Source organism: Carassius auratus, unplaced genomic scaffold, assembly GCF_003368295.1.
Source record: "Carassius auratus strain Wakin unplaced genomic scaffold, ASM336829v1 scaf_tig00001591, whole genome shotgun sequence".
Taxonomy (NCBI): Eukaryota; Metazoa; Chordata; class Actinopteri; order Cypriniformes; family Cyprinidae; genus Carassius; species Carassius auratus.
In genome coordinates this window covers 1,355,080-1,380,421 of record NW_020523372.1, presented here as the reverse complement: position 1 = coordinate 1,380,421, position 25,342 = coordinate 1,355,080, and the positions used below count along the sequence as shown (strand labels likewise).

General features: G+C 36.9%; 1 protein-coding gene across 5 annotated transcripts in view; it reads left to right on the top strand.

Annotated features, from left to right (window-relative positions):
- kif21b (kinesin family member 21B) overlaps positions 1 to 25,342 on the top strand; it is a 74,368-nt gene that overhangs the window by 37,783 nt on the left and 11,243 nt on the right. For 2 of the 5 annotated variants that reach the window (XM_026242459.1, XM_026242456.1), the window contains exons 9-27: positions 1,918 to 2,107; positions 3,122 to 3,185; positions 3,276 to 3,488; positions 4,698 to 4,839; positions 5,869 to 6,016; positions 6,732 to 6,920; positions 7,129 to 7,328; positions 8,784 to 8,891; positions 8,976 to 9,277; positions 10,808 to 10,961; positions 11,122 to 11,325; positions 11,441 to 11,542; positions 12,131 to 12,296; positions 14,667 to 14,727; positions 14,827 to 14,875; positions 15,024 to 15,223; positions 15,373 to 15,447; positions 16,920 to 17,033; positions 21,330 to 21,368. In XM_026242459.1, coding sequence (XP_026098244.1) covers positions 1,918 to 2,107; positions 3,122 to 3,185; positions 3,276 to 3,488; positions 4,698 to 4,839; positions 5,869 to 6,016; positions 6,732 to 6,920; positions 7,129 to 7,328; positions 8,784 to 8,891; positions 8,976 to 9,277; positions 10,808 to 10,961; positions 11,122 to 11,325; positions 11,441 to 11,542; positions 12,131 to 12,296; positions 14,667 to 14,727; positions 14,827 to 14,875; positions 15,024 to 15,223; positions 15,373 to 15,447; positions 16,920 to 17,033; positions 21,330 to 21,368 — 2,720 coding nt within the window. The remainder of the gene's footprint in view (positions 1 to 1,917; positions 2,108 to 3,121; positions 3,186 to 3,275; positions 3,489 to 4,697; positions 4,840 to 5,868; positions 6,017 to 6,731; positions 6,921 to 7,128; positions 7,329 to 8,783; positions 8,892 to 8,975; positions 9,278 to 10,807; positions 10,962 to 11,121; positions 11,326 to 11,440; positions 11,543 to 12,130; positions 12,297 to 14,666; positions 14,728 to 14,826; positions 14,876 to 15,023; positions 15,224 to 15,372; positions 15,448 to 16,919; positions 17,034 to 21,329; positions 21,369 to 25,342) is intronic. The other 3 variants (XM_026242457.1, XM_026242460.1, XM_026242458.1) reach the window with 3 other exon arrangements.

Sequence of the window (25,342 nt, the reverse complement as noted above, 5' to 3'; positions counted from 1 at the left end):
TTTTCATAGTTTGGTTGGTCCTGCGACTTATAGTCAGGTGCGACTTATTTATCAAAATGAATTTGACATGAACCAAGAGAAATGAACTAAGAGACATGAACCAAGAGAAAACATTACCGTCTCCAGCCATGAGAGAGCGCCCTCTCGCGACTGTAGATGGTAATGTTTTCTCTTGGTTCTTGGTTCTAAATGAATGCGACTTATAGTCCAGTGCGACTTATATATGTTTTTTTCCTCATCATGACGTATTTTTGGACTGATGCGACTTATACTCATGTGGGACTTATAGTCCGAAAAATGCGGTATGATTTGTACAGAAAACGTCATCGTGAATTAGTTGTGAATTCGTTTCTTCTCCTTTGCACATTTACTCACACACTTCTAGAGTTTAGCTTTAGGGGAAGTGTTATGGGTTGACCTTCATGGTGATATTTTATCCTTAACATTTTGAGGGATGGGGTTAGTTAGTGTTGGCTCTTTCACGCATTTCTATAAAATTACTCAAACGCCTCTTAATAGCAGGGTAGATGATTTGGTTCAAAACATTTTTTGTTATCCTGGTTGAAAGTCTCGTCACATCTCGTGACTAAGTTTAGTGATCTAAATGTATTTATATCTGTGGAAGGTGAAGGATCATAAAATGTTCGTCCAATCATATTCCGCAGTACGATAACTACGATAGACTGTGCTGCTTGCCTGTAAATGTATGCATGTACAGTGCATTCATTGTGCTTTTGCAGCCCGAGAGAGAATGGAAAGCCTATTTATTGTAATACTATGTTCTTCGTACTGCAATGTTTTCTCACCAGTGAATGAGACATGAGGTAATCTGACTCGCCATCTCTCATCTTGTCACTAGTTAGCCTCTGTTCGGTCTGTGCAGGTTCATGTAGGAGGCGTGGCTTTGGAGAGTGATTTGCAGGAAGGGTGAGATCTTATGCTTTTAAAGATAGCTTGCTAATGCTAGCCTCTCCTAAATTGGGTACCACACCTTTAATGATTAGATTTAGGTTTGGACCTTCATAGTGATGTTTTGCCTACAAATCAAACAAATCATAGGATCTTGCTCGGAAACATCTAGTTTGGTGGTAATGCGTTGCCATGAATTGGTTGTGAGTTCATATGAATTAGTAGAGCCTCTTTTGGACGTTTTTGAACAATGTACTTGCACACCTCAATGGATGAGTTTGGGTCGGACCTTCATGGTTTCTTTTTAATCAACAGATTAATTGGATAACACATAATCGCAAATAGCACATTCTTACAATATTTACAAAATATTATATCATAATGGCTTTGAATAAAGACAGACTTCGTTTTTTGGGTGAATCTGGAAGACAGACTGACCAACTCGTTTGCGTTTTCAGGATAGCAGACGCATGACAACAGTCAGAATGATCTGCACAGCAGGAACCAGTTTACTGACTTGTCAAGATATCTTATTACTTGTTTAATTTACTACAGAAACAATTTGAGCTGACTTTGAAGCATCAAACAGCTAAACACTTCTCTGTTACGAAATCAAATAGAGGACTTGGGGAACATAATGAGTCAGGTGACCTTCGGTTATACCTACACTTGTTCTTTCTCCTCTCTCCTTCAGTGTCACCCAGTTGGTGCTCGAGCTGTTTATGTAATAAGTCCAGGGCGTTAGAAAGGGTGGGCTCCTGCATGATAACATGGTTCAGCTCATGGGATCGCGCTGGAGTTAATGGAGCGTAGCAGCAGCTTAGCGCCTCTGCCTGACCTGGATGATAAACGGCCGCCGGAAGAAGTTAGCGATTAGCCGTGATGGCTTTAAGAGCGTTGAGCTGTCCTGACAGAGAGACCGAGCATGAAAGGATTGGGGGATTGTTGCTCGGGTTGGATGGGGTCCGTGCCTACCTATCCATCTCACAGTCTTTGGATTTCTTTCAGGGAAAACGAGTGGCCTGTGAAGATGGATCCGACGGTTTTAGCGATCTGTTTCAAGAGAACTCCATGCTCCAAAAAGAGAATGACACTCTACGTATGCGGGTCAAAGCCATGCAGGAAACCATCGACCACCTCAACACTCGAGTCACCCAGCTGCTCACCAATGGAGTCAACCTGCTGCTCACTAAGACTGGTGAGAGACCTCCAGTGGGTGGAGAATTATGTGTCAATAGTACAGCCTTTTTTTTTTTTATTTGTTTAAATTTATCTGGACCCCTTTTTACTGGTTAGCCTAAATACAATTTTACTAAACAATTAAAAATAAAGAATCATTCTGCATTATACAGTAAGTTCTGTTTTTATAAGTGGATTCTGTGATTCCATTCCCGTTTACGGCATCATAGAACTCATAGGGCCCTAATAATAGGACTGGGAGATATTTATTACATAATCAGTGTAATTTTGTTGTTTATATAAATGAAACATGTATATTTAAATACTTTTAATGCATTTTTTATTTGACCAATAATTATTTGACCTTGGTCCTTGGTATCCCAGCGGTGTCTCTGACTTATGCTGCATAGGAATTATGCATTTCTGTGCAACACTATTAGCAGCAAAAGCATTCTGTGTAATTTACTGTAAATAATCAGTAGACAAGTACTGCAAATGTCTCAGCTTAATAGTTTATTTAGTGGGATATTACATATTTTTCATAAATTATTCAACTCATTCTTGCATTATTGAGACTTGTATTAGAATAGAGAATTGTATTAAATATTAAACAGTGACTAACATAATTTTACTGCTGAAAACTGTGCAATTTAGTTTTTTGAAACTCAGTGAGCTAGCTTTAATAGTCAGCAGTAGCAAAATCTCAAACTAGCACAGCTGATCAGTTAACCAGTGTGTCTTAACAAGGTTAGTTGGCCACTGAAGGTCTTTATTTGTTATTGTATTATTTCTTGGGATTTTAACGTTTCTACTACTTTTTTAAAGAACTAATTCTGTTGACATTATTGAAAAGTTTATTTATTTATTATATTATTTGGTTTCACTTTCAAATTTTAATTATTCAAATATAGTTTTTGTCATTAAAAAATAGCCAAGAAAGCTGGCGTGGTTTAAAAATATATATAAAAAAAACAATCATCAGTTGTTCTTGTCGTTTCATTATTGCTGAATAAATCCGTCACACTTTGAACAGGTGAAACAAACGAGGAGATTGGCAATCTAATCCAGAACTACATTCGAGAAATCGAAGAGCTGAGGTAACGTGGTATTCTGCTCGTGACACGTTTGGATTTGAACTTCTCATCAGAGCAGTGTTAAACAGTGACTTGTGTGTGTCTGGTCCTCAGGTCTAAGCTGCTGGAGAGCGAGGCCATGAACGAGTCTCTGAGGCGCAGTTTGTCTCGCCTCTCCGCCCGCTCTCCACACCCCGCCTCTCCAGCACTCACTCTTGGCTCCTCCCCCTCTGTTTCCATGGATGCAGAGATGACCGATGTGATTCGTCAAGCCAAATTAGATGTGGAGAGGCTGAAGAAGAAAGAAAGAAATCAGAGGAGGAAGAGGTGAAGTATTTATTATTCTTTCATTTATTTGTTCTTTTTATTTATTTTTAAACTTTATTCGTTATGCATTTATGTGCTTATTTGTTTGTTTTCTTTATTCTTTTTATTGATTTATTTACTTGTATTCTTGTATGCATTTATGCATTTATTCATTTTGATTTTATTCTCTTACTGATTATTTATTTGTATTTATTTATTTACTTATTCTTTTATGTATTTTTGTATTATTAATTTACTCTTTTTTTTTTTTAGATTATATTAATATTTTGTTTCATATTATTTTATGCTCTTATTCTTTGATGTATTATTTTTTAATTAATTTTGTATTTATTCTCTTATCTATTATTTATTTTTATTCTTTATATATTTATTTTATTATTTGCTCAAATGTCTTTGAAAAATGTTAATTTCTTTTCATATTCGTGTTGAAGGAAATGATACCATCATAGATAAAAACACATACTCCATGGAAGATATGTCCGAATAGATCTTAACTTATGAAAATGTATTTGAGAACATTTTAAGGTCACATCTAAAAGGAAATGATATTGTCAGTCTACAGTATCCATCGCATATATATAAATGAATTAATGCTATCAAATAAGTGATTAAACAGGAGACCCTGCTCCAGGATGTCTCAATCTCTTCAGATGGGAGCAGAGGTCTTGTAACTTATCCCGCTGATTGTGTATTTGGAAGACTTTAATATGCTTGTCCTGAGCCAATAAGAGGCTGTACAATGTGTCCGAATTAGATTTATCTCTGTGTTTGTGCCAGTATGTCCTGACCGACTCCAACTAAGGACAGCAAGCTGGCACAGACACAAGTATCTCTCAGTAAATGGTCCGTTATAATGAATATGACTACAGGAACGTCCTGCTCTGAGATTGGCTCTAATGTGGCCGTGATGGGAGAGAGACCAAGGGTAATTTGTGAACCCAACACTACAGAATTACTACTGGAAGTCTCAGCTGACCTGCAAAGGCTAAAAAGCAGAAGACCGAGGATCTATCTCTCCACTGCATGAGTCCCTGTGGTGTGATTATATTACTAATAAATGATGTTTGCGTCCGATATTGGTGGAATTATGGCTGATGCCTTATAATTTAGTGTTCAAACTACTGTATGTCCTATTGATTACATCAGTGCTTTGTTTATGCATGTATTTGTCTATAGGAACTTTATTAATAGATCGCCATTTTTTTGCAGTCCTGAGAAAGAAAAAGGTTTGAAGAAGAGGGCCAAGCTTTATCCTCAGGAAAATGGAGAAAAGAGCGAGAATGGGCTGAGCAGGGAAAACGAAGAGCGAAGAGAAAATGGAGATGGAGACTCTGATAACGAACCTGAAGAGGTGAGAGAAAGGAGATTGATTCATTATGTTCCAACCGGTCTGCTGTTTACAAAGATTTGAGATGGATTTAAAAAAAAAAAGTCTGTAATTCTTCTGAGGACAAAATCTGCATGGCAATGTTTTATTAGAATGAAGCAGTAATAATGCAAGAATTATGTTTTACAGCAGTGTGAATAAATATGAGAATAAAGAAGTTGAATATGATTTAAATTACACATTGCAGACAGTGATTTAATGCAAATGAAACTCTAAAATTACAAGAATTGTCTTAATTTTAAAATTGTAAATATTTAGTAACATTTTACAGCAGTTTAATGAAAATGGAGTTGGAAAATGAGAAGAAAATAATCTTGCAATAACGTTTTTATTTTTTGTGTTTTATGAATATAAAGACAAGGAAAAAGTATTTCGAGGAGTAAAAAAAACCTCAAAGGAGTTTAAAGAATAAAATGTGATCAATAAAGCAGTATTTCATGTATTTCATGTGAATAAAAAAATAAGTTATTGCAAGAATAGTAGTGTTTTAATAATAAAATCATACAATTACAGAAATAAAGTAATAGACATAAAACTACTAGATGCACTGCTGCTTTTTTTCAAAAATATTAAGTTGTAATGTTGTTACATGAATAAAGCTGTAACATTTTGAAATAAAAATGATAAGGCATAATGTATATATGAAAAAAAAATATTAAAGCCTTCATGTATAATGCATTATAAAAGTAGTTTTGTCTTATTAATGCATTGTACAATCTCATGAATTATTGTGACACAGTTAATACATTATAACATTTATCAATTCATTGTTACACTATGCATTTTAAATTCGGTTATTGTTATTTACATCAAGATGTAATGTATTACAACGCACATTATTAATAATTATAATGGATTATACCCTTTAACAACTCTTTATAATGCATTATACGTATTATATGCATTATACCAAAGTTTTTAAATGGAATATAATAATTTTTGCTGGTTTGTTGAGTGCAAAAGACAGTCTTAAGGTTTGATCTCTCTGTGCAGGATGGCATGTATCCTCTTCAGGAGGATGATCACGGCGAGAGCGGCTGTGATGAGGAGGAGGAGGATGAGGAAGAGGAGACCAGGGAGGAGGAAGAGTTCGACAGCGACGAGAGCCTGGTGGATTCTGACTCCGACTCAGACGAGAAAGGTGCATTCTGAGATGCGTTTATTCAAATTTCAAATTCAAATTTAAAAAGCATAATTTCTGTTAATTTCTCCTCTAAGGCCACAAGAGGGCGCATCGAACAAAATACTACTAATGCACGTTTCTTCAAAGCAATAAAATAACATGACATCTAGTGCATAATGTTTAAAATAATGTTTACAAACCATATATAATTAATTATGTTGCTTAAATAATAAAGCATCATGTATGTATATACAGTTTAATACTAAGGACCTTAATAAGAGGCATGTTTTTTAAAAAGTTGAACTTTTGCGTGGTTTTCTAAACATTCGGCTCTCTTGTGCAAGACGCTAGTGCCGGAGTGATAGATGTCCCTTTAGAAAATGATAAATATGTGTTCTGTGTGAACGGCTTGGTTTCAGTTTTTGACGTAAACCGCATCTTCTCCGCAATGATGTTTTCTTTTTCTGCAATATTTTGAATGATCAGCTGCACATCCAGTGGGTTTACCCTGATAGGCTAAAAAAAGTAATCATATCATCGCATTTCGTGTGCCACTGATAAGGCTGCTTTACGCACGCTTAAAATACAAATGCAACGTTTTTGCATTCAGATGTGGATTGTTATTTTTAATTCAACAAATATTTTTGTTGACAGCCCTAGCGTTTATTACAAACGTCCAGTCAGTCCCTTTCATTCCCACTGACCTTCTGACCTGTGGCTCCTGATCTCTCAGTCAGCTTACAGGCCGATCTAGCGGACCTGACGTGTGAGATCGAGATCAAGCAGAGACTCATCGATGAGCTGGAGAACAGCCAGCGCCGGCTCCTGACGCTGAAGAGCCAGTATGAGGAGAAACTGATTCTGCTCCAGAACAAGATCAGAGACACGCAGCTGGAGAGAGACCGCGTGCTGCACAACCTCAGTGAGCGTCCGCCAGCTTCACAGCCTTTTGTTGTTTGTGATGTATTTCTGGTACAAGGCAAAAGGCCAAAAGTATATGAATCGGTGTTAACCCTTAAAATTAAAACCCAGTCATCATTTACTCACCCTCATGCTGTTCCAAACTAAATGATCTTTTTTCGTCTTTTGGAGTGTAAACGATTCTTCCTTCATTTTCTGTGTGATTTCAGTGTCCATGGAGAACTACACTGAGGAGAAAGCCAGTAAGATCAAATCGGAGTATGAGAAGCGTCTGAAGGAGATGAACCGAGACCTGCTGAAGCTGCAGGCCGCTCAGAAGGAGCATGCGCGTCTGCTGAAGAACCAGAGCCGCTACGAGAGAGAGCTCAAGAAACTGCAGTCTGAGGTGGCCGAGATGAAGAAAGCCAAGGTGAGAGCCGGAGCTTTATTTTTAGAAACACGCTGCCCCCTTGAGTCCATCAGGAGAAAAACTAAACATTTCATCGGTTTCATCAGCTGCAGAGGTAATTGCGACTGAAGACACTTACAGGGTCTAACTGTTATTTTAAGAGTGTAATTAAATTACCAATATTCAATGAAAGTAGCTGATCCCTCAGGTATAGAGTGTGTCCCAGTTTGCATGAAAGTTTGTATGCTGATAGTGGGGAAACTACCTGCTATTTTCAAGTATAGAGAGAGACTATTGTTCAAAAGTTTGGGGCAGGGTTGTTACGGTTATATAAAACTAAAAGTAATATAAAAACTCATTATTTGTATAATAATAATAATTAAAAAAAAAAACTTTAACTGTAAAATATACAAACTCTTTTTCTATTTTATGTAGTTGCAACATTTTTAACTGATGTACTTAAAATAATTAAATAGAACATTATGTACACACACATATATATATATATATATATATATATATATATATATATATATATATATATATATATATATATATACGTACTAAATAAGTACTAAAAATGAAAAATCACTCAAAATGTTACTAAAATTAAAACTGAAAATATAAAAATAATAGCTGATTCCAAATATTAAAACACCACTATAGTATTGGTGGTAAGGTGTTTTTTTTTTTTTTGCAAGAAATGAACATTCGTCCAGCAATGATGCATTGAAGTGACAAATAAATTTATAATGTTACAAATCTTTTTAGTTCAAATAAATGCTGTTCTTTTAAACTTTATATTGATCAGATAATTCTGAAAAAGTGTGATGGTTTCCACATTGATGGTTTTCAACAGTGATTAATAAGAACATAAGAATAAAAAGATGTGTCTTGAGCAAATCAGTATATTTGAATGATTTCTGAAGGACTGGAGGAATGGAAGCTACAGATACAGCTTTGCATCATATGAATAAACTAGATTTAAAAATATGTTCAATTGTACCGGTAATACTTTTCAAACAATTTCTGTGTGTACTGTAATATAATTATCTGATCAACCTTGGTGAGAATAAAACGATATAATAAAAAAATCTTACTAAGCCCAAACTTTTAAATGGTAGTGTACAGAACCGAGATAACATTTGTAAAATAGGCATTATATAAAAAAGCAAGGTATGAAGTAAGTCTATCCCATAATGCAGTGTGCTTGATTAACTGTTACTTTCCAGTGTGACAGCTGGACCAGAAATAAGTGCACACATGTTAATACCTCTATTATCCTGGCAAACAAGAAGAAATGTGTTCACCAAAAATATAAATAAAAACCAAAATAACCTCATATTATTAATATAGAAAATAAAAAGATTTAAAAAAGATTTAAAAAAAATTTCTATGGCAAATATTATGTGAATGGGAACATTAGACTTTTGTCTAGTTGTTTCTCACAGTGCTTGCTTTCCATCCCACCTATAGGTGGCGCTGATGAAGCAGATGAAGGAGGAGCAGCAGCGGAGGAGGATGATCGATGCGAAGAGGAACAGAGAAATCGCACAATTGAAGAAAGAGCAGCGACGACAAGAGGTTTGAATGATTAACATATAAAAACGAGTGATACCATGGCGGTGTATGTCGTTTTATTGACTCAGTCTCTCTGTGCTGTATTAGTATCAGATCAGAGCTTTGGAGTCCCAGAAGCGCCAGCAGGAGATCGTGTTGCGGAGGAAGACGCAGGAAGTGACGGCGCTGAGGCGGCTGGCCAAGCCCATGTCGGAGCGTGTGGCCGGACGTGTGGCCCGCAAACTCACCAGTGTGGACTCCGGAGCGGAGCTGTCCACCAGCACCACAACAACAACTTCCGAACACGAATCCTCTCGCTCGGTGACCAGCATCATACGCCAGTGGAATACCAAACTGAACGGATTCCTGGGAGAGAATGAGAGCCACGGGACTGGAGGAAGCCTGGCCAGGTCAGTGATGCATGATACACCAATGACTCAGTCTCTTATGTTCTCTGAGGCTGCCTTTATTTGAGCAAAAAACAATAATATTGTAAAATATAATTACAATTTCAAATAACTTTTATATTCGAATTTATTTAAAAATCGTAATGTATTCCTTTGATTTGTAAAGCTGAGTTTTCAGCATCATAACCCATGTTTTCACGGTCACGTGATCCTTCTGAGATCAGTCTAAAGGCTGTTTCACACGGAGCGTGATGGGTAAAAAGTGAGGTGAATCGCTGTCAAACAGTGCTTTCACGCTGAGCGCGAAACAATTGACTGCTTTCTATACATACAACAATGCATTTTCCTCACATCGTCCGCTGTTCAACAGCATTACATTAAATTATTATGAATGGGGTGTAAGAAAATATCAATACACCTGCAAGTATCACGATATTTTGTTTGGCGATATTCGATAAATGGAATATCGATATTTAAAAGTTGTTTGGTTTTGAGTTTATATCCTGAGCGCTAGATGGCAGTCTTCATCTCTGAACAAATCCTGAGTGACAGGATATACAAGTTTTGTGGCGTGCCACTGATGTTAGCGCTAATCTCAAATCTAAAGACAACCCGTTTCATAATGGTGCGACATATAAAAAAAATTAAATAACTGACACACGGGATGGAAAAAGTTGACACTTTTTCACGCCGCAAATGATCGCCCCTGGTGTGAATAGCCCTTTAGGGATCTATTGTTTTGATTCAAAAGCATCATTGTGCCAGTGTGAAAAGGCCTTAATTTGATGATTTTGCAAAAACTTTTCATATGCTGCACTCCATGCCATGTTGTAATTACTGTAATTTCGACACATGATGTTCAATTTGGAGCTGTTCACACCTTTAAACTTAGAACTATCGCACATAGCACCTAATGAATCTGAGATGGGGAGTTGTAGCTCACATAAAACTCCCAGTTCACACGTTGTAAATGCAAGTTATACAAGGACATGAATGCTTTTTGAAGTTGGTATCTCGTAATCATAGTAAAAATGATATGGCATGAATGCACAATTATTATAAGTGAAAGATTCATTTTTTTAATACTTTTTTGTACGTTTTTTTCTTTAGGATTCTTTGATAAATAAAAAATTCTAAAGATTTTAAAATGGAGATCTTTTGTGATTTTTCATGTATATTTCTTTATTGTCACATTTAATACGTTTGAATGATATGATAGATTAACTTAACAAATAATTTGAATGCAATTATTAAAATAATAATAGTGATAATAATAATAAAAATAATGATTGTAATAATAATAATTGTAACAATTTATATTACTCCAATCAATGCCCATTTTTCAGTCAGAAATGCATGACATTATGGAAGTTAAATGCAAATTTTTTTATTCCATTCTTTTTTTTTTTTATGTAAATCTAATACATTTTATGATTTCTCTGATATCTATTTGGTGACTTTCATTAAAAAAATTCTGTTGTCATTACAATGTGAACTGTAGCTTATATATTGTATATCTAAATTTGTTTTCAGTAGCAGAAAAAAGTTCCAGCGAAAAAGTACGAGCACAAGTTTTTCAAAGACAGCCCGTCAGAAGTGGCAGTCTCTGGAGAGGAGGATCATGGATATTGTGATGCAGAGAATGACCATCACTAATGTGGAAGCTGATATGGATCGCCTCATCAAGGTGATTTGTGCATTTATATTTCTTTTATATGTTACATTATACATTATGCACCCTGTGCATTTTAGTTTTGTTGGATTGTTGTGTGCATTAGTGATTTGTGTGTTTATCAATGTAAAAGTTGGATTGTGATCGTAACTCTAATATAATGTCTTCCTTCCAGAAACGTGAGGAGCTGTCCGTGCAGCAGGAGGCGCTGTTGCGCAAGAGAGAAAAGTTACTGAACGAGGGCTTCGGAGAGGATGAGGAGGAGAGGCTCCTTCAGGAGATGAACGAGGAGATTGAGGTGCTCAATGCCAACATCGACTACATCAGCGACAGTCTGTCAGACTGCCAGGCCACCATCGTACAGATCGAGGAGACCAAGGTACAGGGCATTTCACAAATGACTCATTGCTTGCTTGAATGTAGTTGAACCACATGTCACTTATATTTGCATAGAGGTTTTTTTTTATATTGGTTATAAAGTGTGCTTATTTTAGGATGAGCTGGACTCTGTGGACACCTCAGTGGTCATCAGTTCCTGCTCGCTGGCCGAAGCTCGCGCTCTCCTGGACTACTTCCTCAAAGCCTCTATTGACAAGGTAAGTCCAGGAAGACAAATCCAACAAAACGGTTTGATGCTCTGTTTAGGGTCATCCAGAGTAGATTAGAATAACTAAATTAATAGTGAAATTGCAATACATAAATTATAATTTAAACCGTAAAAAAACAGCAGATATGTACACTAGCATTCAAAAGTTTTTTTAAATAAATTAATTTTCCTTTTTTCAGTTTCAATATAAAAAGTGACAGTGAAGGCATAGTCACTTCTTCTTCTTTTTTTTCTTTTTTTTAATTCAGGCTGATCTTTCTATTCTTCAAAGAATCCTGAAATTTTTTATCATGGCTTCCACAAAAAGCAGCACAACTGTTTTCAGTGTAGATAATACAAATGTTTAATATTAGAATGATTTCTGAAGCATTTTGTTACGCTGAAGGCTGTAGTAATGATGCTGAAAATTCGGCTTTAATACACATTAATAAATTGTCTAGAAATATTTAGTAATTTTTCTTTTATCAAATAAATGCAGTCTTGGTGATCAGAAGAGACTTCCTTTAAAATGGTTTAAAACCTCTTACTGACCCCCCACTTGTGAATGGTAATGTTTCACGTATGTTTGTGTATATAGGGGTTACAAGTTGCTCAAAAAGAGGCTCAAATTCGCCTTCTGGAGGGTCAGCTGCGGCAGACGGATGTGATTGGCTCTTCCCACAATCACATGATCCTGGATGCTCTTAGGGAAAAGGCTGAGTGTATCCCTGAGCTGCAAGCTCTAATCCACAATGTCCAGCAAGGTGAGCCATCAGTCGTGAGAATTTCTATATTATCTATATCTTCCCTGCTGGTGGAATGACCCTAGCGGATTCGATCCTAGCAGCCCTGAGCTCCGATCCAAGTCTTTAGCCATCTTCAAGAAAAGTCTAAAAACACATCTCTTCCATTCACACTTGACCCTCTAACACTAGCAATCTCTATTCTATTTCTATTCTATCTACCTTTTGTTCTTTTTATTTATTATAGAACCAAACAAGTCTGGTGTGAACACCCGCTATGGGCCCAATCATACACCCGACATATGACTCGCCGCGAGTGTTTTTGCTATTTTCAGGGCCAACTCAGTTCTCCTTTTCCCATCCTGTGCCGTATTGTTGAAATAGCAAATGCATTTGCGCCCACTTGTGCACCCATGGGTGTCCTGGTAAAAAAAAAAAAGAGGTGTGTTCAGGTGCGTTGTTGGCGCGTTGCTATTTTGAGGAACTGATAATAGACTGCACCATAACTCAAACCTGGTCTAAAGTGTAAAGTCAAGGGGGGGGGGGGGGGGCAATATTAATTTATTTTAAAGAGCGCGTTAGTAGAAAATGCTCCTCTAAAATTTAAGATTTAAATCTAAAAGATTACATCATTTATTTAGGCTACATGAATATAAAAATGCCTACATGTCGTAATGGATAGCCATTGTAGGTATCAGAATTAAGCTACCTATTTGCTTGCGCACGAGCATCTCTGGAGACACGTTCTGACTTTGCGCTGGCAAATGTAGATAACAAATGGGAAATGACACGTTTCTTGATTTGTTGTATTTAAATGATTTTTTTATTGCATGTTACGCAAAAATCACCGATAACTCATTAAGAGAATAGGGACAACCCGTTTAGACTATGCACCCGGCCGTTTTCCCGTCATTAAACTAGTAAAGTGGATTGGGACACACTCTGAGTGCACCTGTGCCGTGCGCTTTAGACCATGTGCTTAGATCATTAAAATAGCGCCCTAAGATACATCAAAAGTATAAAATCGCTCATAACTACTAAAGTGCTTGTCGTAGACTCAAATGTCTTTTATCATTGGAAAAGAACAAAACGCATGTGACTGATTTGATTGCCAACCTTGAGGAAAGTTTTGGGCTTTTTTGATTATTTTGAAAAACCTTCTTTCGTAAAATATTGATTGTAAACTATTGATATTTTTTACAACTGTTGACTAAACTATTTAAAACTAAAACAATTCAGTTGACTAAAATATGACTAAAACTAAATGGCATTTTCACCAAAAGACTATGACTAAAACTAAATCACAATTTGTGGTCTAAAATTAACTCTGCTGGAGAGTGAATATCAATAGTTTTAAAAAAAGTTGTTGTTTTTTTATATTCTCACCGTCATGACGGCATGCCAAAATGTTCAAAAGAGGCAAGGAAACTTTTCCTAAAATGAATACAACTTTTCAACGGAATGAGATATTTATTTCAAACTAATTACCCACATGTAAGACCACGTCCTCTTTGAGTCTAGCCACTGTGTGGTGCTATAATATGACATAATCCATAACTATGCCTCAACTAGCCAATGAAGTTCGATCACCTGTTAGACAGAGGCTGATCAGAACAAAACTTGGTGGGTCTTTTTGACTCTCGGCCCTAAAGATTTGATTGTATATTACATGACTTTTCACACGTGCTCATGGTATTCATATCATATGATAGGCTCCCTAATTCTGAACAACTTTGCCTCGAGAAACTGCTATCAATTAAATTGTTTGTTAATCATTCAAGATCATTTAAAAACACTACTTTTTGCGAACTAGTCCTAGGTTTTTCTATATACATATAGATATGTTCATCGTCTGGTTGACTACGTCTTGTATGAATTTTTCTGAAAATTCCTGTCATATGCACATAAACTAACAGTCACCACTTATAAGCGTAATTTTCTGTAAAGTTGCTTTGCAGTGATTTGTATTGTAAAAAGCGCTATACAACTAAACTTGAACCGAATTGAACTGATATAAAAAGGTCGTTTAGAAAATGGGCCTGGCCAAATGTACTCAAAAGCCTATAAATTCCAAACTAAAATGAAAAACTAGGTGAGCACATACAGCATATGATTCTAAACATGCATACCAACTTTTATGGAAATTGTGCTGTAGGTGGCGCTATAAGACTTATATAGGTAACAAAAAATACTTCTATGGTAAATTACGTGGAACTGGCATAAATGCTCTATTTAATCATTTATTTACATATATACAGTCTTCCTAAATAATACATAATGCCTTTTTTAGTTCTTAAATGCTTTAATACGCTTGAACACCGGTAATCGCTGCTTGCAGCTATATTTGTAATTGTGTAATGAATTCTTCATAATGTTTCATATATTCCTCAGAGAATGGCTATGCGAGCACAGATGAGGATGCGTCTGAGTTCAGTCAGGCATCAGAGGGCGGGTATGAGTACATTCTTACAGTACATCCACAGATGATTATCATAAAGTAATCTATCAAATATAAATTTGATAAACCTCACTGCTTAACTTCCTGCTACAGGTTTTCACAGATGAAGTTGTCTGCGAGTCAAGATGACTTTAAGATGAAGGTAAAACTCAGCCTTGGTCCTGTTTTTTGACATGACTATAATCAATGTGCTCATCAGCATTTGAAAGCACTTTATTTCTGTTCTGTGTGTTATAACCAGCAGGTGGCAGTGTAGTATTTTGAAATATTTAATGCAGTTCCTCTCACAGGTTGAGCCTCGGCTATCTGCACAAATGAAGGCAGTGTCAGCTGAGTATTTGGGCCCGATTCTGACCCTCACCTCCAAGAACATCACTAAGTCCCTGGCTTCTCTGTCGGAGATCCACGAGAACGGCCTGGTCCACAAAGAGGTCTATTCCAGAGATCTGGTGTCTCGAACCATCAGCCTGCCTGTCAGAGGACACACTTTGTGAGTGCAGCTGTCAGGCAAAACCCTCTCGTGCTGGAATAAATTGTATTCCATTATATGGGATCAGGGTGATGAGAATTTTAGATTGTGTCTCCTCACAGTTATTCAGTTATTTTGAACATAACACCATTTCTATGCTGATGTTTCAGCCCAAGGCAGTCCAGAGGATCTGACACATCTCCCTTAACAAGGAGGCAGTCATACGACCGAGGCCAGCCATATAGGTAACTTCATCCCCTTCACCCCCAAGGTTTCCAACTGAGATCTGCAGGAAAAAAAAGATCTCAATTTATTACTGAATTTACTACAGTTTCATTATGCTTCCTAAAGACAGGACAAAAATTGCTAAACTAATACTAGTCATACTAACTCATTTTATTTCATATATTCAGATTCAGATATCTTTATTCAGATATCTGATCTTTAGACAGGACAATAGAACAGTAATAAAAATACATAAAAATGTTTTCCTTCAGCTTTATGTATCTAAAAGCAAAGACATTTTTCAAAGATGTTTTAATTATTTTTATAGACATCTTGTAAAATGGCAATGTAAAAACGAATTATTTAGTTTTGCAAACAAAAATATATTTCGTATAAATCCTTTGTAAATGAAAATATAGGAAACAGTCCATAGATGAATGCATGTGCATGTATATATTAATAGTTTGGTTCCAAAATGCAATAAATCCATTTTATTAATTTAAGTAAAAATGTGTTTTCTTTACCAAGAAAGTGGCAAGATGAAAACCACTGTTTCCTGTTTCAAACTTTCACATGGCATATTTAGGTTATAATGTTATTCCAGGTTTTGATTTTTAAAGATTTATTATAAAATTGTTTTATTTTCCCTCAAAATGCAATAAATACACGGTAATTTTTGCAATAAATTCATTGAATCAATATGAAAGTGGAAAATGATGAATATGCCCCACATAGTAAGTTGATCCACATGTGACAGCCTCTGAACTTGGTCAATACTGATCTTATATACAGGCTCTGGACTAAACCTACATTCATCAGTCACCGCTCCCAACATGAATTCAACGGGTCATCTTGTTAATGCTATAAAATAATTACTGCAATAAAATAAAATTTCATCATGAACAAGAACATGAACAACAATATCACATTAGACCACAGAAATTCCAAAATGACATTTCCCTTACATTCAACGTCCAAAAGTGCATTCATCTTTGCCATGTTACAATCATTTAGTCGACTAGTGCTTTGTGCTGTATTAACAAAAACATAAATGGAATTAATAAAAACACTGACATATATATATTATGATTTGGTTTTTCAGATTTTCTGTTTCTGTTTTTGTTATTGTTATTATTTTATTATCAATATTATGCAGTAAACTACTTTAGTCAACATGTTAATTTTAATGGTACAATACAAATAAATTTGACTTGGCCAATATGACACAATATTTACTCACCCTCAAGATGTTCCAAACCGATGTGAGTATTTATCTTCTGTTGAAAAAAAAAAAATGAGTATTTATGAGTAAACGATGACAGAATTGTGATTTTTGGGTGAACTTTCCCGTTAACATACTTAAAGGTGAAGTGTGTATCAGGTTAGCTGTTGATATGTTCTGAAATATTAGGTTTCAGCATTCTGTTACACTGATTACTTTAATCAAACATGCTGATTTTTTGTGTGTATTGTTTTTCTTTTTTTATGTCAGAAGTCCAGAGGTAGGCTACACCCCTCCTCCTTCCCCTCCACTTCGAATACGCAACGACCGCAACGTCTTTTCCCGGCTGACAAGCAACCAGAGCCAGGGCTCAGCACTCGACAAGTGAGTTGCACACAGACAACATGAACTGTTTAATATCTTGATTTACATTTTTCTTTAATAAAATCATCAGAGGTTGATATACTTTTAGGGTTTAAGTCCTCATCATACCTGAGCGTGGGAGTTTGCATAAGCCCGCATGTTCTCTAGGTTTATTTAATTGTTTTCCTTTCCACCCAGCTAGTTGTTTTTCTCCTTCAGCTATAAGTAAATGACTATGCTCTCTGTCAGGTTACTTCGAGTGCTTCATTACAGTATTTTAATCCACAAGATCAGTACTTCAGCTTTAACCCTGTGTGTGCCACAGGCAGAATCGATCTCTAATTGGAGTCGAATGGTTAGTATAACTCAAAGTACAAACAGCAGAAGCTACTGTCAGTTCTTCGGCTCCTGTGAATTCTCATTATAACACCACAAGTGGGCACATTAGGGTAGAATAACCAATTATTCCACCCTCTGACGATGGGTTTTGTTTGCACTTTCCTTCTATAATTTAATCAGCAGTGTCTAATATTGCCATAGAGATCTAAATTGGTCATTTGATCTGCCTGTCAGGGATTTATCTGATTATTTCTCCAACCCCTTGAATATTGCATTCCCCAGTGTGTGTGTGTGTGTGTGTGTGTGTGTGTGAGTAAGAGAGAGTGTGAGATAGGGCACATATGGTAGCAGACTGTAAATTTATCTTAATACAATTTCTACCAGGCTGCACCATTCCATAGTTTGTTTACAGTGCTTGGCTTGCTATCTATCCTGTTCGTAGTCATACAACCACCTTTAGCACAGTAATTTTGTGTTCTATGTTAAATTACCATAATTAGCATTAATTTGCTAAGGCAAGCATCATTATTACTGTAGCTCATACTTCGAATTAGAGGTTTGAACAAACCCCTGATGGTGCAACCCTTCCGGTATTATTTGTGAGCATATGTGATGCCTCAGATCTTGTGAACTTATTGAAGAGAAGCACACCATTACTTTTATAAGAGTTTAGACTTGAAATTGGCGCATAAATCCTAAAGTTATTTTAACCTGTTAACTGTCAGTTCTACTTTTTGAACATAGACCTGAAAATGAAACTTAAATGAAATTTAAGCTGTTATAACTTTGAATGCTTTGATGCAAAGACTTAAGTTTGGTCTCTTTTTGAAGAAGACCATTGGTAGAAAAACAAACCTGGAAAAAATTCTGGAAGTTAAAGTTTCTGAAAACAAAAAAATGTAAAAAGCAATATTTTATACAGTATAAGATCTATATTTTACAAAATGCTAAACTCTAAAACTACCAGAAAATCCAAACCAAATATTGGAACACGAGTAGTGTTCCAAATTTGAAATTGATATCACAAAAGCCTTTTTCAGACTGTCAGCCCAAATCTGATTTTGTGCATATCTGGATGTAATCTGATTTGAATAACTGACTGTCCACACAGTGTATCTGAACTGTTCATATCCGATTTGAGTGTCCGAAAGCGTTCTTTCGTTTTACGGAATGTGCGTTGGTTTCTATGGAAATGCCATTACGTTGTTATGCCAATGCTAAAAATAACAATATCAGCAATGCAGTTTGTAATACAGATGTTGTTTTACGACATAACATGTTTTCATAGCGCTGGATTATTATGGATTTTGATTTATGAGGCAGCGGCAGAAATGCAGGAAGCTGTAATGTGGAGCTTTATTCCGCGCTGCCGTCTCCGCTTGCTTCAGAACTCAAAGAGGTGCGTATTCTAGCAGTATATTGTCTTTTTACGCTTGACTTGCAGTTCGCAACAACACAAGATTATTTCTGTAAAGACGTTCATTGTTTTCTACAAAAAAGTTTGCCGTTTTTACATTTTACATGCTGTGAAAAAGTTAGCTAAATCCATTCTGACTGGTCAGACTGAAACAGATTTCCAGGAATACAATTTGAATAGGATTCTAACCACATACCAAACACAAATTTCATGTAGTTCATTGCTGTTCTGACTATTTAAGTATGATTCAGTTTTCAGTCAGATTTGCACAAAAATCTGATTTGGGCTAACAGTCTGAATGAGGCTAAAACATTAGCTTCCAGTAAGATTTTGTTTTTGGGAGCAGTACAAAACTTTTCCATTGGATTAGCACCAAGCACCATTAGTGACCATATAAGGGTGTCCCATTTCCATCGCAAGTATTATGGGCAGTATAACAGTATTTGATTTGAATTCAACCTTTAACAAAAAGACATGTTTCAAACAGAGAATCTGTCAGTTTTTCTTTATATTCAAAACATTTTTAGATATTTTTTCTCAAAAAAAATGGAAAAGAATAGGTGTCATCTTTTGAACTATTGGCATGAAAATCTGTTTTTTACCAATTTTTTCAGGATTTTAAGTTTGTATTGCTATTTCAAAATAAAAGTCAGAACTCACTTGACTGACTCTGAGTACTCTTGATGCAAATTAATAAACTATTGTTGCACTGTTAATGTTGTGTCATGACAGCTAGAGTTTAAGCTTTCAAGTCAAAAACCGTTTGTCAAGATTACTTTAGGTTAAGGCGAAGATGTTGTTAAATTATGTAATAACAGATGTGTCCACCGGCATCATAAAGATTAAGTTTAAGTATTACTAACAAAATTATTATTAACAATATATTAATAATAATACATAAAATATTAAGTTGTCCTGCAGTTTTTAGATCTTGGTGAAATATTAATTCAGGTGTGTTTAAACTTTTGACTAGTAGCGTATGCATTAAAGAGTGATATCATCTGATAAAATAACCCTTTTAATAATGCTAAAAAATATGCTAAAATTATGTACATTATGCAAATACATTGACTCTTTGAATTGTTTACAAATATGGTAGTCAAAATGAGAAACCGAAAGAGACGAACCAAAATTGACTAATCCATAGTGTATTGAGGAATTATTATTATTGACAAAATTATGGATAGTCAAATGCCATGGTGAGTCAAAAATGCATATGGCTACTAACCCCCTTTTTGAATAATTTTTTTTTTCATGACCAAAAAATATGTACATGGATTTGCCGCTCTTGCATACCTTAATAAGATTTATGAGAAAAAAAAAATTGAATTAAGTAATTAAATGCCATTTTTTGTGTCACTTTATTTGTTTATAAAGAATCTTTTAGACTATTCACTACAAATGTTATAAATTAATGTGTTTTTGAAACAGTTTGACCCCTTTCTTGGGGTATATTGTTTGGAGTAGCCATACAGTATTTAGGCACAAGAATAACAGGCTTTTTGGACTAGCTAGATTGATCCCTAATGGGCGGGACTGATTTGATTAGACTGTAATCCTGACAGCCTTTATGTCTTTGCTTGGGTTAGCACAGAATAACAGAACCGGACAGCAGACGCATGACATTCATGCAGGCCAATATTAGTAGACCTTCATTAACCTTCAAATCAGTGTTAGTGTCAGCGAAACAAAGTGTCCTGTCAATTGGTCACACTCTCATTAATCAGTTTCTCAAATAAGCGTGTGTGCATATCGTAAGTTTCTTTGCTTTTAGTCTGACTGAGTTTGTGTTTAAAGTAGCGTGACATTTAATTTAAATTTCAGCCAATCAAATGCGATCTGAGGGACTGCCAGAGGTGTATGTTTTAGTTTTGACTAAGTCTCTGACTTCATTGACCAGTGTCACTGACCAATAGAAAATGACTTTTTTTTAAATGTTTTAATATACTTTTAATGTAATTTATTCCTGTGATGCAGAGCTGAATTTTCCACAGCCATTACTCCAGTCTTCAGTGTCACATGATTTGAGAAACTTATTATTAATGTGCTGCACATTATTGCCATGTGTGGCTTTGAATCTCATGTACTTGTATATTGTGTCTGTGAATACTGGAAGCCGTTTAGCCTAGAGCACTATAGTGTTTCAATAGAGATGCTGCCCAAATGGAAAAATACTATTGATAATACATCTAACGCTGGCCTTTTTATTAGAGTCATGTTTAATTTTGTTGATAGTCACTATAAACAGCTCAGATCAAATAGCAGAGTGAATTGAGATGTATTATCCATTACAACAACTCAATCACAGGGAATACATCACTGTGAGGCTTCTATATATGGATCAGAGCTCAGGTTTGTAGTGGGCTCTTCCTGTTAACATCGAGTCTTATACCAGTAACCCCACCCGATGGACTCTGCATAACCTTCCTGCTAACTCCTCCCCCTTTTATCCAGCCCCACCCCCTGCTCCCGCCTGCTTCCTGAAAAGCTCTTCCTCCCTCTCTGTCTTCTACTGACTCTTCCCCTTCTTCCCCTAACCCAACTGCCGTTTTGCTCTATAGGTCGGATGACAGCGACTCCTCTCTCTCGGAGGTGCTCAGGTAGAGATCTCTGTCTGTCATTCTGTTGCCTGGTTGCCCCGCCCGGCCACGCCCCCACCGGGTGTGGTCATGGCGTGAGCATGCATGCGCCCTTTCCATTTACATCCTGTGCTGTGAACTCTGTGAGAATTGAATGAACCTTATAGACGGAATAACTACAACAATCTTGAAGGAAAATCGATTTCGAAATAAAACTTTTGATATGAATGTACTAGATTAAATGTCACAAAATCGTTTAATTGATCATTTCCTGCCGAGCTGTTTGGAAGGGCCCATTGAAAACCCTATTTGACACTCGCAACAGCTCTGGACTGGGATTAAAACTGGCGTCCCACTAGCCAACTCGTAATGATTTTGGTCTGGAGTGTCACACCTACTGGAGTTTTTGCCAAAATCTTGATGCCTTCTGCCCACTGCCTTTAATATTTTTCTCTAATTTCTTGTCACAAATTGTTGAAATTACCTGATCTGACAGAGAAGAACTTCCACAGCCTGGAGAGTCTGCTTCACCAGCTGAACAATATTTTTAGGCAGTCGGCAGAGCTTTAACTCAGGGTCAACACCCCACCCGCTGAGAGATGCCCTGTCTCTTGACTCTTACGAAACGATGTAAATGATGCTTCTAAATGAAAATCGACTGGAAAATTGGCTTTTGAGATGCCAACCAAACTTGTTAACATGTTGAGTAAGTTTGGTATATTTGTCCTTTGAACTTTAACAGTAATCTAATTTATTTTTATTTTTTTTTCACCAGTTTCCTCTGGTCTCTGTTATAAAGACTCAAAAAAATTGGTTCAGACAAACCCCACAGGTTCAATTTTGTATGATGCTAAATATTCTTTTCTTATCCAATATAGTGACACCGTGATTTCTGTGCACCCCATTATCCTGACAGCACGATTGCATTTTTCTTGTTTCTTTCGAGTTGCTCTCGTTATACCATTAGAAGCTAATGTCTCTATGATGGAACATGGAGTGCTTGGAACTAGTCGGTCCCAAATTTCCTTTGAGAGACAAATCTGTTTAATGGAGGAATCACAGACAGCTGGCTTAACTTGTTCACCAAGTGAGCCACTGGTGATAAACTATTCCCAAATGAAACAAAACAGCATGATGGTAAACTTCACGCTGTGATGTTTTAGTATTTCGGCTAAAGTGTTTTATCTGAATCCAGTGTAACTGGGCAGTTTGGACTGGCATTTTTTATTTATTAATTTTTTTAGATCAACATCCTCTTTGATCAGCGTAAAGCTGACTGTGTCAGTAGGGAAGGCTTTTATTCTCTGAACCACAGCGGTCTGCTCTAAATCCCGCTATGGCAATGTTCAGATAAGGTTCATTCATAATGACTCTCCCTTCGTTTATCCATTAAAAAAAGCACAAACTCCATATCCTGACCTCCTCATGCTCGTATTCTCTGCTGAGGAGACTTGGAGAAGAGGCAACAGGACCTCCACCCCCACCATCTTCACCCTTTTCACACTCCATGTTTTTCTCAGAGCATCAGATTTCTTTTCTTTCAACCCAGTGGAAGGGTCCAGAGCCGTGAGCTCACTCCTCATTGGTTATGTGCTGCATGAAGGTGTGGTTTTGAGAAAATCAATTATATATTTTTTGTCTTTCAAATTTGCTGTTGTCATTTGTTGTAATGTTTTGGTTTTTGCACTTGTGTGAAATCGAGTGTCTCCTTTTTCGTGTGTTTTTAGTATCGCAGGGCTTGCATGTCGAGTGTGCAGTAATGTTCATAGCACAGCATGGCACTATACCTGTATTGACTGAGTTTGTTTGATTGACACTAAGTGAGGAATAAAATGGTGAGCTTTTTCCTTAACAACTCTTCACACTTTTCTAATTCCTGACTTATCGGCTCAAATGAGCAAACAATTAAGCTGCATGGTGTGGAGAAATTACGTGGTGTTCATTATTGAAGCTTGCCAAGGCAAACATCACTGTTATTAACTCCCAACTGTGAACCGTTTTGCCTGGTGGGCAATAAAGAAGGCAAAAAAATTATTTGATGTCTTATTTTGACTTGATTAACAAACACCCAGGATAACAGTGTCTAGTGTCCACCTAGAGAACCCTAAACACCATGATGATGACTTTTGCATGTGCACATGTACAGTATGTAGATTTACTTTAGAAAAAATCTAGTCGCATATATAATTTTAGAATGATAATGGTATGCAAATGCAGCTTCAGTTAAATGTTTTATTCTTTGATTTAAGTTCGCACACACATAAAGTACTTTGCAGATACTTGTGTTTAAACTCCTCACACAGTGTTGGTCCGGAACCCGATCACCATCAGTTCCTGTTCGCCGGACCTCCCTAGAGTTCCTCTCACTTTAGAGAGCACAAATGTGCCAACAGCAGCCTTTTGCTTTTCATCTGTCCTCGGAGAGCTGGGACATCCCAGTTTCCTCTTTAATCAGCCATCCTCCTGTCACCTCTGTGTGACTGCACCGGCACAGAGGCTTTGACGGCTCCACCATCATTAGGACTTCACAGGCACTGAGCTGGACAGAGGCTGATCTCAACCCACTGGAGACCAATTTCCCTTCATCCCAATTCCCAGCTTCATTTCTGTCTCGCTCGGCCGGCAGAAAGGAGCGTTCCGAGACTGGGCTAGTGGGGAACGCTGTGTCAGCCTTTAGGGGAAGAGCCTCATTATTTTTTAGGGGAGGGAAAGCTTGTTTAGCCCTGCCAGGTTGCCAATGTATGTGGGCTAATTGGCAGGCACAACTGGAGCTTTCTCGGCAGCAAAAATTGATGCCAAAAAAGAAGGCGTTTTTTGAAAAGTAATGCCTACTTTTGTTTGATTTAGTTTTTCCTGTGACAGATTATTTCCACCTGTTTACTCAAAGAAATTACTTTTTTGATTTCCAGGAGGGGTCAGTACGGAGCTGAAAACAAGCCCAATGTTATGACTGACATAATGCATCCTCTGCTCTGCACAAGTGGGGCATGGGAAAATAAGACCGAAATAAGATGAGAGATGATAGATCAACCCCAAAGTCATTTTACTTGTCTTGGTCCCTCAAGTACAAGTCCTTGAGACCATAAGTTTTATTTTTGTTTCCCGAAGTTCTGGAGCAGTTTATAGACAAATTCTCTCCTCCATCAAAACAACATGTGTGTGTTTAGCACATCTCTCCTGCGATAGAAACCCTCATTTGGCCCGTGGCAGTGGTCCATCATAAATCTGACTAGAAATTCAGCTTGCCAGCTGTCAGTAAACGTTACATCCATTTGCAGTTGGCTATGTGGTGCTGTTACGATGGATATGGAGATTGTGGTTTTCAATTGCACACCAGCTTGCCTACACTATTGTTGGGGGAAATCAGAAAGGCTAGTGGATACCATCCAAGGCGAAACATTGTTCGCTCCCTGATGTGATATAAGCAACCATGACAGGTGTCGTGTGATGGTGATGCCAAGCCTGTCAGCCATTAGACAGACCATAAAATGGTGACATCATAACACAAGTCCCAACATGGTTGAGAGCAACTTTTCCTTCCTCACCTTTGTTTGACTGTGGTCTTAATGATTGACAGGCAGTATGACGGCATTCATACTGGTGAAGAAGAGATTTGTCTTTTGGGAGCCTCTGGGAAACTCTGTTGTTCCTAATTGGGACCATCTCTCTCACATAAGGCTGCCAGGAGGAAGAAGTACTGCTGTCTCCTGCAAAGAGTCTTTTAAACAATTTATGTGGATATAAATAAGTTTAAAAAGCCCCATGTTGCTCTGCATCCTCAGACGCGGGTAGGTCCCTTCTTTTCATCCCTGCTTGAGTGCGAGAGTTTCAGTCGATCATTTGCAAATTCTATGCTGCCTCAGCACACATGGATACTGTTTTCATGCATATCAACTCAAGCTGAATTATGGACCTGGCCTCCAAAGCCTCAGGACCTGTGACAAAATAAACTGAACACTTAGGATGCTTAGGATCCTTTTTAAAATGAGCGAGCG